The 14,618-nt window shown below is 41.2% G+C and overlaps 1 protein-coding gene and 1 long non-coding RNA gene across 2 annotated transcripts; one reads left to right on the plus strand and one right to left on the minus strand.

Annotated features, from left to right (window-relative positions):
- The first annotated feature begins 863 nt into the window (after positions 1–863).
- Positions 864–10,945, plus strand: LOC116443884. Its single transcript, XR_004240083.1, has 2 exons — positions 864–1,374; positions 7,334–10,945. It is a non-coding gene; the product is annotated as an uncharacterized LOC116443884 (long non-coding RNA).
- A 2,455-nt stretch (positions 10,946–13,400) lies between these two features.
- FGFBP2 (fibroblast growth factor binding protein 2) lies at positions 13,401–13,991 on the minus strand. The gene has a single exon (XM_032109180.1). It carries the CDS (start codon positions 13,989–13,991, stop codon positions 13,401–13,403), a length of 591 nt encoding a protein of 196 aa, XP_031965071.1.
- Between the last annotated feature and the right edge of the window lie 627 nt (positions 13,992–14,618).

Below are 14,618 nucleotides of genomic sequence, written 5' to 3' on the forward strand. Positions count from 1 at the left end.
CAAGCCCATGATGGAGCATGACCATTAGGAATGTTTCTGAAATAATGAGGAAATCCCTCTTGTTAATGAGATAATACAGACCAAAAAACCACATATTATACAGAAGACCCAAAATTTTGATGCTAAATGGAGTTTACATTTTGATGGTAAATGGAGAATGTTTCATCTTGGCAGGAGGAGGCCTTCTGAATTCAAACAAGGGAAATTTGAGATGTCTTCTCTCCCTTAATTTTATTGTGAAAGTGTGTCAGACCAACCTTAAAGAAGGTTTTTCTTGACTTTGAAACAATTCAAAGAAGTATAAATATTTGCCATTAGATAAACATGATTACCCTATTTTATACAGGATGTTAAATGCTGATGCCATGATAGAAATGATTGTTAGTATATGAAACACAAGAGTTTGTGGTAAACATATCCAAATCTAAGCAGGCCCTAAGATTTTGATTGCTTCTGATAATGCTACAGGATCACCAAATAAGAGATGGTATTTGAGAGTAAAAAACTGGTTTTTCTTCTTCTGTAGGATTTATCTTTCATGTAATACATGGAATTTAACATAAAAAGAAAAAAATCTCAGAAAAGACTCCCATGAAATAAAGGGATACTAGACTGAAATGTGTTTCAAGGTGATTTTTCCAATCTCAGGAAGAACTTAGCCTCAAAACTTGAATTTATATATTTTCATTTACTTTTGGCTCTAATACAAGTTAATCACTTCTCTACCTTAAGAACCGCTAAAGATTCTCCAAGAACAGTCATTTCAAAGTCCTGTGGTTTTATTTGAGCAGGCTGGCTGCCAGTTTTATTAGCATAGATTCAGGATATTCAGGACATGCTCAAGTTGGTTTGGCAGTCAGGAGAAACAACTATTGACTAATTCCTTAGTCTGCTAAGACTTTCACAGCTTAGAGAAATGCAAGAGCCTGTCTGTCTGACCAGAAAAGCTTCAGAAATACAGTCAAACAAAGGATGGGTCTCTTACAGAGAGATAAAGTGAGCAAAATAACAAAAAGATGCCATTGTAAATTACTGACTGCCTTGAGTCTGCTCAGGGTAATTGCAAGTCATGCATAACTAGGAGAAGGCAGAAATGGACACATCACATGAAATCACCAGACAGTATTGCTAGAACACGAGGGCTTGTCCTGCTTGCCATAAGCACTGAGCCTGATGCTTCAAACCCTTTCAGCTGTCATGAGTGCCTGAGCTCCCTTTAAAGCACTGCGGTGAAAAAGCCCCCATATGCTTTTGCAGTTGAAGAGCAGAAAAACATTTTTGCATTAAGGCAATAGTTGTAGAGTTACTTCAGGAGGATGAAGATAAGAGATGAGATTCAGCCCTCTTCTAGTTATAATCTACCTTCTCATAAAGGTAAGATTTATTTGTCTTAGTGGGAATTTTAAATAACTTAGGTATTTGTTTTAGGGTTTTTTCTGATGTATACACTGGTCAGTACTGGATTACTTCATGTAGAAACAGCAGGAATACTAATTGATGCTGCCTAGGTGAAGGGAACCAAGATCAGCAAAGGGTTTTAGAGTGGAACATTTAAAATACTGACTAGAGCAGTGGTGAAATTCTTCCACACTGTGCTGTTGTTGCAAAGTGTCACAGGACCAACATGAATGGAGTTGAAGACAGAGTCTGTACAGGCCAAGATGTGGTATATTAGAAGGACACCCTTTCCTAGCTGCTGACCACTTTTTTGAGGTTGTTTCTGGGTTTCTGTAAACCACACGTGATCTGAACCTTTTACTTTCAGAAATCAAAGCAGCTTGGATTTCCTTTCTAATTTTTCTCTAATGCAGTCCTGGTCAGAATACATGGGCTTTCAAAAGTCTGGTAATTATATCAGTGATAGCTCTGGTCTTCATCTACTCTTATGAGCCTTTCCGTAAAGCTAAAGTATGTAAATAAATTAAGCTGTATCAATAAATATACATGTGCATATATACACAGCTGATAATATAATATAATGTAATAAAATGTAATATAATGTAATGTAATATAATGTAATATAATATCATATAATATAATGATAAGCATATTTATTTATAAATATTTTTATATTTATAAATATTGTATATTTACAATATAAAAATATTGTAATAAGCATGGAATAATTCCTTTATTTCTGTTACATTCATTAATATTAGGGGTCTTTTTTGTATATTTGTTGAAAAGAGTGGTGCATATTCCATGTGGAGACAAAAGAATGGATGGTTCCACCTCAACTAGGAAACTATACTGCATAAACCCTCGTGAGTTTATCAGTGCCTGATAGTTCTGCAAAGTTTAGCACTGGTTCCAAGCACAGCAAGGTGTTTCTAGCCCTTGCCAAGGAATAAACATTCGTTTCATGCACACTTTTTAAGTACAGTGGGAAAATGGAAACAGGAACCAGGAAATTGTTCCAGGAAAAGGAAACCAGGAAAGAGGAATGGAAAACCAGGGACTTCATGGTGTAGGAGACTGTGCTGGGTCTGGCTTTTTATAGCAGCCCATATGGTGCTGTGTTTAAACTTGTAACTAGAACAGTGCTAATAACATACCCATGTTTTAGCTGTCACTAAACACCACGAAGGCCTTCTCTGTTTCTCACTGTGCTCCCTCTCCAACAAGGAGGCTGGGGGTGTGCCAGAGACGGGGAAGGAACACAGCCAGGACAGCTGACCCCAGCTGACCACAGGGATATTCCATACTGTATGACATTGCACACAGCAGTAAAACTGGGGGTGGTCCTTCTAGAGTAACCCCAGCTTGGGGACTTTCTGGGCACCAGCCTGCTTGGGGGAGGTGTAAAGTAAATGTCTTTGCATCACTTGCTGTTGTTTCTCCCCTTTTCCCTACACTTATTAAGGTGTATTTATCTCTACCCACATTCCTTCCTCTCCATTTCTCTCCCAGTTCTCTCCTCCATCCCTCTGGAGAGAGGGAGTGAGTGGCTGCTGGGAGGCTTCACTGGTGCCTGGGGTCACCCCCCACACAGACTTCAATACTACAAATAACTAACAGGAATTTTTACTTCAGTGGATTCCAGATGAAAAGGAACCAACACGGAGTTCACTCCCAGGGCTTTTTTGTCCCTGAAAATACTGATGTCCAAGCTACACTGACACTGCCTTGGCTCCTAAAGCACAGCAGTTATCCCAGGAAAGACAACAAGAAAGTGCAGCCACAGTTGTGACAACTATTTTGCTGAGTTAGATTATTACTTCTTCTTTTGAAGAAGCTATTTCAGACACACCAAAAAAGTGGTCTTGGGCTAACACAAGCCATGCCTCCACAAGGCACATCAGCCCCAAAGTGTGACCTATCCACTGACAGGATTAGCCGTAAGGTTTATCCTCCATGATCCTTGGGTTATCCTTGAAAGTTAGTAAGTATAAGCTGTGAGGCTCCAGAGCTCACATCTGGAAGGAGCTCTGAAAACTCCTGCTGAAAGCTCAGCAAGTCAGAAGGATGACTGTAAAGGTCTGCATTTCACAGCTGCTCTGTGGGCTGGCAGCACTCAGCATTTTCACATCTGACACAACCCTCTGAAGGCACAGAGAAAGGAAAAAGGAAATAGACAAATCTTCTTTGCCATTTTCATTTTAGTGATCTCAGCAGGTTCAGGTATGTAATGAATCAAAGCCACTAACAAAGTAAAAAATTTCCTGATCCATCTTTCCAAGTTCTAGTGCAACTTGTTATGGTTAGCAAAAGCTGAAAGGATGCACATACCTCAGCATTTATGATAGATTTGGGGGTTGCTCTGTTAACCTAGAGAAGATATGATGTCTCTGAAGTGTTTTTTCTTGGATCATTTCTAACTCTACAGCTCCTCCATGTGGAAATCATCAACAGACAAGAAATTAATTATCCTAAACATTAGGTATTTATACTTTTTTTCTTGATGGGATTGCAGAGAATTAGCAATATTCTAAATATTTAGGATATTTTTTAGAAGTTTCAGTCCTGTTCAGCCCGAACTTTTCTGAAAATGGGTGAAAAGCAGTGCATCAGAACGTCACTGCTGAAGGTGCAGCATTACAATTCCAATTCTAGTTTAAATTACCGCTTTCGCCTCTGACATCACATGAATTGCACCAAGCTACCTTTTACTCATTTTTAATTCTATTTGTTCCTCTGTGCCTATAGAGGAATCTCACATCTATGTCCTACTTCATGCCATCAGGGAATTCAGGGATTTTTCTCCTGTATGTGGGTAAAGAGGACCTAAGTCCTTGTTAATGGACCTGCTGGTTGGGAACAGGACTGAAAGCTGTATCCATTAAAGAACAGCCTTCCCATAAGCACTTCCCACATTGCCTTCCAACAGCCTTCAGAAACGGAGCCCTAGACTATTTAACATAAGCTTTAATTACTAGATGGTGAATATTATCTGTGTATTATTGATGGCACAGTCCAAACGACTTTGGTTCTGCAGAGGGATCTGGAAAGGCTGGATCAGGGGGCCAGAGGCCAGCTGTGTGAGGTTCAATAAGGCCAAGTGCCAGGTTCTGCACTACAGTCACAACAACCCCAGGCAGTGCTACAGGCTGCAGGCAGAGTGTCTGGAAAGCTGCCCAGCAGAAAAGGATCTGCAGGTGCTGTTTGACAGTGACTGAACATGAGCCAGCTGTGGCCAGGTGGCCAAGAAGGCAAATGACACCTGTATCAGAAATAATGTGGCCAGCAGGACCAGGGCGGTGACTGTTCCCCTGTACTGGGCACTGGTGAGGCCACACCTCAAATCCTGTGTTCAGTTTTGGGCCCTTCACTGCAAGGAAGACACTGAGGTGGTGGAGCATCTCCAGAGATGGGCAGTGGAGCTGGGGAAGGGTCAGGAGCACAAGTTCCATGAGGAGCAGCTGAGGGATCCAGGGGGTGTTTAGCCTGGAGAAAAGGAGGCTCAGGGGAGACCTTAATCACTCTTCAGAACTACCTGAAAGGAGGCTGTAGCCAGGTGGGGGGTGGCTTCTGCTTCCAGGTAACAAGTGACAGAGCAGGAGGTCATAGCCACAAGTTCTGCCAGAGGTTTAGATTGGATATTAGGAAAAATTTCTTTACTGAAAAGTTGGTCAGGTATTGGCACAGACTGCCCAGAGAAGTGGTAGAATCACCATCCCTGGAAGTGTTCAAAAGGTATGTGGATGTGGCACTTGGGGATATGGTTTAGTGGTGAACACAGTGGTGCTGGGTCAGGATTTGACCTCAGATCTGCAAATAAATGGAGCTATCCAATTCCTTTTGACGGCAGTATAGCTGAGCTCAGCAAAGCACCCTTAGACCCGCCTCATTTCAGCACCACTAAAAGCCTAAAACTGCTCCAAGCTAGGACAAGCTGCTGACTGAAGTGTTCTGTGTAACTATGGTCTACACCAGAAGAGGGGTCAAAGGCTGACCCACTGCCATGGTAGGGGGTGAGATGGGGTGCACCAGACAGGATCAAGAATAAAAATTGTAACATTTGGACAGCTTCTGAAAGAACAAAAAGATTTTTGAAGGTCAACGAAATCCATGAAATGATCTCAGAAAATAATTTCAAACCATAATTAATTTAAGCATTACATAAAATAATCACACATGGCAAAAGGCACTTTATTCATTGCTGTCTTCTTGCCATATAGACACTTGTAAATTTTAGTTTTGGAATAATCAATGAAACCTTGGCATCATCAAAGGCCCTTTCCTGTTAACTCATCAGTATGTTCTCTGTTGATACAGCTACTCCAGACCAGCTGCTTAGTATTTGCACAAAGCTTTTTTAAAATATAAAAACGCAGACTAGGTTTAATATTCTTTTTGCTCCTCTCCTTATCAGCTTTTTCTCTCTTCTCCAAATCATTGTATTTAAGGTAACGAACAGAAAGAAGTGAAGAGTAATGGTTTTAATTAAGTATAAACGTAACTAAACCAAAGAAACACTGCTACATTCAGATGGGAGATTTATATAAAACTGTGCTGGCACACATAGGCAGGTCTGTATTCACTGGGCACAACATATATATTAATGGCACACTATATACATTAATCTGCACTTTGCAGCATGACACATTTATGTTTGGAAGAACAGATATGCAGGCAGATACAGTTGCAAGCAGCAAGACCTGAGAAAGTGATGGTTTGCAGGGCAGTATTGTATCCATGTGCATCAGCCCCTGATGACAGAGCCAAATGCCTGGGAGCCCTCTCTGCATGTTTGAGGCCTAAAGCTGCGCCATGTGAGGGACAGGCTTAGTTCCCATGAGTGTACTCATCGAGCAGAATTACAAAACTGTGTGTTAAATTTTTGCTTCTGCTTAAATACACACATAGTACTGTTCAACATGCCAGTTTCTGTTGACACATCTGCTGTCAAAGGCTCCCTTACATATCTCTTTTCCTAACCTTTTAAAGACTGATGACGATACATGTCTACATCACACGGATGCAAGAAGCCACATTTATATGCTTTTTCTCTTTAAACATCCTGAATGTTATATGTTGAATAAAAGGGAATGTGGAAATAAAATGCATTACAATCTTAAACAATATCTACAGCTGAGAAATTTGTAGCTGAGAACAGTGTTCCTTTGCATAAAGTTTTCCTTTCTAGGTCTATGGACTGACAAGTGATGCACTCACAAAAGCTGCTGTAGAAAGCACACTAGCAATTAAAATATTCTGTGTGTCTTTATATGGCAAGAATAATTTTTAAAATAAATTTTATATAATGCAGAAGAAACACAGACATTAAAAATTAATTGTCTGAGGATGTCCTTTTCAGGTGGATTTCTTCCTGTCTCTCAGATATTTACAATGTACCTTTCTTCTCACAGACACTAAAGTCAGTCAGTTTTCTACACTGCTCTCTAGTCCAAGACAGTTGACTTTTCGTTGCTCAAGTCCTTGACTTTTCTTTGCTCAAGCAAACTATGCTGTAGCTGCAAGGTAGTCATATACTACTCTTTGCTATTTGAGTTAAACTAAAATGTAGATGTTTAAAAGAGCCATGATATACCCAGAATAATTTGTCTCGTGGCAAAGATTAAAAGTAATCTTTAATTTTGGATCCTGTGTTTTTTCAAAGTCAGAAATACTTATGACACAATCATCCACCAAAAAAAAAAAAAAAAAAAAAAAGAAAGAAAAAAGAAAAAAGTGAAAAAAAGAGACTAATAGTGAGGAAGAAAAAAAAAATCGCTGGTTCCTTCAAATCACTATGATTGTTTCTATTGTGCTTCAGATGAAGTATGTTCCTGCCAAAGAACACTGCTGCTGCTGAGGTGAAATATGTAGAGTTCTATAAAAAGTTTTATAGTTCCCTAAGGCAAAGGGAAATGGTGTTTCTGATTTCTTTCAGCTGCTGACTTACCCTGAGCCAAGAAGATGTCCAGATGCCATGTGATCAATATGAAGCAAAACCAAAGGATAGTGAACTGATTCCAACTATGCAAAAGATTTCAGGCCCAAGAAGGCAGGGGAGACACACGACTGCAGGTGATATTCTGTGTTGCTGTAGTTTAATGGCTCTTACCTCTCCTTGTCTGGTCTATTGTGAAAAATACCTCCTGTCATCCTGGAGTAGCTTGCCTTCATGCAGACACTGTGTGGGTTTGTACAGACGGGCTTTAAGAACAGCTCTTGGAGCATCTCTCTGGTGAGAGGAAGTGGCATGGGATGGGTCACGGGGGACAGCAGTATTTGGGGAAGGTCTTGGGGAAAGACAGACACCTTGTTCTGAAAAACCTCATCTCCACCTGCTCTGGCATTCACCTTTGGGGCAAACCCACCTGCCCATGGCCCAAGTTCAACAACGTGACTTGAAAGACTTTGGTGTCTCTCCTGCTGTGGCCCCCATGCTCCGGCAGGGTCCTGCCAGCCACCCCTCCCCTGAGCAGAGCTGCTCCCAGACAGTCCCTGAAGAAGAGCCAGAATCCAACACCCAGCAAACCCCCATCCTCAGCACCGTTCAGCACCCCAGAGCCACGGCCCAGCACTGCAGCAGGGCCCCAGAGCACACCAGGAGCAGCCCCCAGGGCCGGCACAGCTGCTCGCTCCTGGGCCAGGCAGCTCGCTCTGGAGGAGCCTGCCTGGAGGCCATGTGAATTCCCGCCACGCAAAAACAGGTGTTGCTCAAACACTTGGGCTTCAGCTTCATTTGTGCCATCTGAGGCACCAAACAGCCATGACAGGCTCAGGTAATGTTTTCTGCACACAGATGGGGAAACCCTACTCCATGGTCCTACTCCTGTCACTGTCCCCCACTGACCACATTATTCTGAGGGCACCAGATAACCTTCCCCAGCTGCAAACACACATTTGTGGATTCCCATGCTAAATTTCTGGAGTATGGAAGACAGGAGGTCATCTCAATACCTCGATGAGAGCACCCATGTGGTCTGCACTGCCTTGGAGCGGGGTGAGAGGGGAGGATGGGGGCAGCACTCCTGCCCTCCTACTGTGCTGGTTGGCAGAGGAAATGGAGAGGTCAGTGCCTGAATTTTGCTCACCATAACCTTCATCGGGAAGCTTCTAGCCCTCTTCAGTTCCTAACCACATTCTTCACTTTATTACAGCTGCATTTGTTGGAGGGCCCTCACGTTGCACCAGTAAGAGAAATAAAGGGGCAACCAATGTCACCACTGCCACATTAATTTTTACAGGCCACAGCAGTAGTGACAGAGCAATGCAGAGTTTTTTATGTCTGCAGCCAGCAGAATCTAAAAGGACACCTCTGTTTCCCTTCCTGACTACCATCATTGTGAGCCCTGAGGCAGCAGGAGCCACCATGGAAGGGATGCCTGTGGCGAGCAGCGGGTTATGCTAACAGTTTTATAACCTGCTGAGGAGGACGGCAGGGAGGGGAACACAAACTTCCACTCCAAATCAGACACCCCCTTAATTTTATGCTTTCTCTGGACATACAGTAGCACAGCTACTCAGAAAATCCAGACCTGGCCTCCTGCCCATTGTTCAAGCCGTTTAATTTGTTTTCATGATGGGAAAGTGAACAACATGTCCATGAGGTAACACCAATGTCTTGTCATCTACTGACTGCACCTCCTCCACTTCAAGTTCTTACTCCTGTTCTTGCGTATGTACCACATACTTTTCGTCACTGTAAAATGGTCTGTGAAGTCCGATTAGAACAATTCTCATTTGTAAGGGGAAAAGCAGAGAACTCCAAAAAAAACCTCCTGTGCTATGTCTGACTCCTCTTCCGAGAAGAAAGCAGAGACTGGGAAAAGCAACAGCAAGAGAAACAGAAAAAAGAAATTGACAACCATACAGAAGCAGGAATGGCAATGGGTAGCTTTGGGAAATTTTAGCTTTTCCTTTGTCCTTTTATTTTTGTGGGAGACCTCTATCCCTAAAATCCATGAAATATTAACCATGACATCTGCTGAAAAATCAAGAATGAAAAATGTAATGCTGCAAACAACGCAATGACCAGAGAACACACCTAAACAATTCTCTCGGAAAACACCAGAGTGCACTACTGTGTAGCTGTAGTCAATTCAGACTATGTTGCTTTAAACTTTGTCCAGTTGATCTTGAAAAGCTCCACAGATGGAGATTCCAGAGCTGCTCCGAGGAACCCACTTCTGTGTTTATCCTCCTTAATGTTCTCCCTTTCACTTAGTCAGAACCTCACCTCTATCAGTTTTTGGCCAGGATCTCTTCTCCTATCACATACATCAGTGAAGAGCCTGGCTCTGTATTCTCTATGGCTTTCTCATATGGATTGAGGGTCAACTATTAGGTTCCCTCCCCAAGTCTTCTCCAGGCTGAACAAAACCCATTCCCTTGGCCTTTTCTCACAGGAGGGTGCTCCAGTCCTGACCATCTCGACAGCTCTCCATTAGACTCACTCTAGTCTTTTTTGGGTCTTAACTATGTGTGTCAAATTCACAGGTTCTCCAAATGCTTCATTTTGCTTTTCTTGGAGGCTTCCCTTATCAAAATAGCAAATACTTGTGATGCTTCTATGGCAACCTAAACATGAGGATTCTGAGGCAGGCGGACACCTCACACTGCACTGAATTATCAGCAGAAGTAGCAGGCCTGGGTATCAATGGTCTCACCTGCAGGAATCCAGACAAACTTTTTTGTCTGCTGTTCCTCTGTCAGGAAAATAAAGACAAATTCCACCTCCACTTGGATGGACTTCCTGAGGTACTTACATATACAGGACTAACTAGTTTACCTCAAAGGAACTAACAGCAGGTCTCATTCATTCATGAGGTATCTCAAGATTTCACTAAACCCACCACAAACACTTCTCAATTCATCCTTTCATTAATGAATAGCACTTTCATACTCAGAAGGAAACGGAACTGTCACTACTGTAAATTTCTGGTGCTAAACACAATTAAATGGTAATGTAGCCAAAACAGTCATGGTGCTCTTACACTGAAGTGGGGTATTTCAGTTAACATCCAATTTTTAAATATTTTGAAAGTGACCATTATATTTAACTGACTTGCTCAGGGTGCATAGCATTGCCTAATGAAATGCAATCCATGGCATGCATCACCTTGGTCCCAAAATCTTCACCTCTTTCTAAAATGTGGTGCTTAACTATGATCCGGAGTATGTTACAAAAAGCATTTCATTAAAGGGGGGCCATTGGTGCAAGACTTTGATTTCTGCTTTCAACGGTGAAACTTCAGGGGGTCCTTCCAGGCAGCACAGTACAGGGAGCCCTTTGCAGCACAGCTCTACTCTACTGAAATGAGATACAAGCTCCCTGGGAAACAGCATGCTAGCATGTGTGACATTTGTCCTCTGCTGAGCAGAATTAGTGATTGCCACGAATTTTAGACTGTATCAAGAATTCTACAAAGCATCACACAACTCTGCCACCTCCTGAGCTGACTGCATACACATAGAAAAGGCCATAAAGGCATAAAGGGGAAAATGTTCTTCTGGTGAACTGATGAAACCTCCTTTTTTTCTCCTGCTAGCAGTATGGTGGGCAACCGATTCTCCCAGACTTCTGCCAGTGCAAGGCATTATCTCATTTTTGAGGTCATTACTGCTGTAGTGGATACTACTGCAAAACACTCACTCTGCAGAGTGGATTTTGCATCGTTTGTAACAGGAGTTTTAAAATATTTAAAAGCACACCTCAAGAAAACCCACAACCTCCCCTGAACATTGCAAACAGTTCCCTAATATCACTTGGATGCATTCTGCATGTTTGCAAATCAGACAATTATATTAATTTCTATGACAGTATTAGGTGAGTACGTGTACTACTACATTTTTTATTCACAGCACAAGAGCCTGGTAATAGCAATTGAGATCACAAATGAAAACTAACCACATTGGATTCATGGCAGAGAAAAATACAGCTTACACATTTTATTAGCATTCAAATTACATTTCTGCCTTGTACATACGATCTTCTGCACTGATCCTGCATTCGTGACTTGCTATTCTTTTCCATATCTTACTATTCTTTTCCATATCTTTCAAGGGGTTTGAAGAAAATTATTTCAAGTTTTTTGGTACAAGGCACAAAGTTTAATGACTGGACAGTCATGATCTGGAATTGTGTAGTGAGAATTACAAATCTGTGAGTAAAGATGGAGAAGTACTTCAGTGAACAATATCTTGCAGAAACTTTGCAAGGCAAACACAGAGCACTATTAAATTCTACAGTATGAAGTTTTTCCAGTTACATCCCTGCTGCAAAGCTCACTTGGGAACAAAAGGGATCATTGTTAAATAATAATCTGAACACAATTGTGTTGTAATCTGACAACAGGCCATTAGGTCTTGTTTTGTGTTTTGAGGAGATTTAGGCAAGTGCCCAAGTTGCCAAGGGAGTTACTTTTCCGAATATCTACTGAAACCAAACATTAATAGTGCCACTAACAGGTCCAGTAACACTGAAATCTGCAGCTGCAACACTGGTGAACACTTTTGATTTGCTATGTTCTGAAATGTATTACTACATTACTCTCTTATTTCTACTTTTTTTTTTCCTGCTGGCTGAAACTCATTATTGTAATATAAACCTCGTAACATTGAAAATATTAATATTCATGAAAACTTGTTCACAGTGGGAAAGCAATGACTCAGACCTGTAACTTCTCTTACACATTCTACCAACAATCTCTTAAGAAACAAGTGACAACAAATACTGTGACTTTATACAAACAGCACCAGCTAAAATTTCAAGAAAGCACACCAAGTACCTTTTCAAAAACCTTATTTTTATTGTTTGCACTAACTGTATCATCATTAACAGCTTTCAACTCTAACAAACTGAAGCAAGTCAGTACACACAAATACCTATGCAAGGTCAAGCAGCTCCTTGGTTACATAAATGCCTTGGTGTGTAACACGCCTAGGGGCAGTTAGTTCATACTAACACTTTAAGCACAGTCACTCCAGTTTCAAGCATTTTTCAGTGCTGTTAAAATGTTTCATTTTTTCTTTAAAAAGGAAACAGCAAAAAGATTTATAGAAATTACTCATTTTTAAACCAAAATTCTTATTTCTAAATTATTAAAATGCAGCAAGGACCATTCTTCAGCAGTAGTAACTTTGCTCTGCAAAACAAAAACAAAAAAATGAAAACAAAACAAGAGAAAACAATCAGTCACTTTGCTGTACTAGGCATAAATTATCCTTAGCAGCCTAAACGTTTGCCAGCTCATACTGTATATATTCCAATTTCTTTCAAGTTTGCCAGGTTCACTCACCAGCTCCTGGCTTTCTGAGTTGGAATGGAAGGGGTATAAAACTTATCACTTCTGCAATAAAGGGCTTTGCTTTTTTAAATGCTGGCTGAAAACCTGAGACTTATCAGACAAGTGCCTGAATGTGATCTCCTATCACCTCTACAGTAACAGACTCACAAACCAAGACAGTCCACTTGGGTTTACTCATTTCTGCAAGGGGTTTATGAACTAATTTTTTAAATTAAAATATTTAATTATTAACTAGCAGTTTTGATGGATAAGCTTTGTTTTCTCAGTTTTGGAATGTAGTTTGTTCCAACTGATACATTTGGCTGGATCTGATGCATTTGTTATTTATCTTACTTCCCTGTTGTAAATCCAGAAGTCAGCACAAGAGGGAAGGAGTGACAGAAGGCAAAAAATCAGCCCAATTCCAACAGTTAGAACTGAAATACTGTAAGATTAACAACAGATTAGGCAAACATCTCAGTACATACTGAAGACCTCACAGGAGGCTGTAAGGGAGTCCTGAACCAATACAGATCACTGGAAATTTAAGCTGCCTAGCCCCTCAAAAGCCACAAAACAGGCTTTGTAATGTTAGATTTTAGCAAGTGAGGTTAGCACCTCCCCGTCCACATCCCTGAGAGGCGCCCAAAATCAAAGCACAATAGAATTACTCTTAGGTATATTCTACTGTGCTTCCAGATTACTTTTACCTGAAGCAAATCCTTAACCCCTAAAGATGCCAATGAGGTAGGAGCAGACGCCATGCAGGGATTCCCAGCAATGCTCCCGTGCCAGTTTCATTGCTTCTGTTTCATTTTCAGACCCTTGACCATGTTGGGTTGGGTCAGAGTTTTGCCCCGCTTCTCTCACAGGAATGGAAGCTTTCTGGACTGGTTTTTCCTGGTTTGCTAGATCTTCTAGCTCCACACCAGCAGCTATTTGCCTCATGAGAGCCTCTGGGGGAGCCTTTTGGCACATGGTGGTCTTCAATGCTTCCATGGATTCACAAGCATGTGGGATCTTTCTGAGTTCCGCAGCAATCTGATTCCAGTAGATCTTTGGATTATTTCTGAAAGCACGACAGACTGATGGCTTGCCAGTGAACTCACACCAGTAGGACATGCCTTGGCTTTTGCATTCAATTCTAAGTTTCATCTCCTCATCATCACCACTCATGGTCATTGTGCAAACATCTTTGCTTTTAGTCCGAAATTTGATTTCTTCACCATTGCTTCTTTTCTTTGGCTTCAGCTTCTGTCCCAATCCTCCTACACCACAGATCACAACCAGGAAAAGGAGAGCAAAACTCTTCATGCTGAGAGGAGCAGACCGAGATCCTTGAACAACACAATCCAAGGAAGTGCAAGCAGTAAGTAAATGGCTGCTCACAATTTAAACTCTTGGTGCACAAAGAAGCCTCTTCCCAGCAAAATACAGAATATAAGGGTTGGGCCTTTTTATAGAAATAATAAATCACACTTCAGTAGGCAAGTACTCATAATTTATAGCCTGAGGGAGTGTCAAATAACCTTGGGAGTGTGAACTCCTAAGAAGGTAACAAGACAAGTCTTGTAAATGCAGTTAAATACAGAACGACAGTTGTATAACTGAGAAGCACATTCCTATCCAGGATGAACATGTCATATTTGATTTTTAACAGATATTTTCCATTCTCCAGCTGCTTTATAGCTATCTTCATGCTAGAGCTTGTAAGACCATATCAAAGTAAAAAAAGACCATATCAAAGTAAAAAAAGATTTCTGTGGATTTTCACAGTAAGGATGCAACTTTAGCACTTCTTTTGTCCGCACATGACATGCAGTGGGGATGCATGGAAGGATCAACTGCATGTTCTTTGAGCCATGGAAGCAATACGTAAGCAAGAAAAGAAATAAAGCTTGAACAAAATAAGGTATTACAAGCCTAAACATTCACCAAACA

The sequence above is a fragment of the Corvus moneduloides genome, chromosome 5 (genome assembly GCF_009650955.1).
Source record: "Corvus moneduloides isolate bCorMon1 chromosome 5, bCorMon1.pri, whole genome shotgun sequence".
NCBI classification, from domain to species: Eukaryota; Metazoa; Chordata; class Aves; order Passeriformes; family Corvidae; genus Corvus; species Corvus moneduloides.

Bases quoted from the DNA above. Each gene is read 5' to 3' on its own strand.
- FGFBP2 (XM_032109180.1), bottom strand. From the start codon at position 13,991: ATGAAGAGTTTTGCTCTCCTTTTCCTGGTTGTGATCTGTGGTGTAGGA.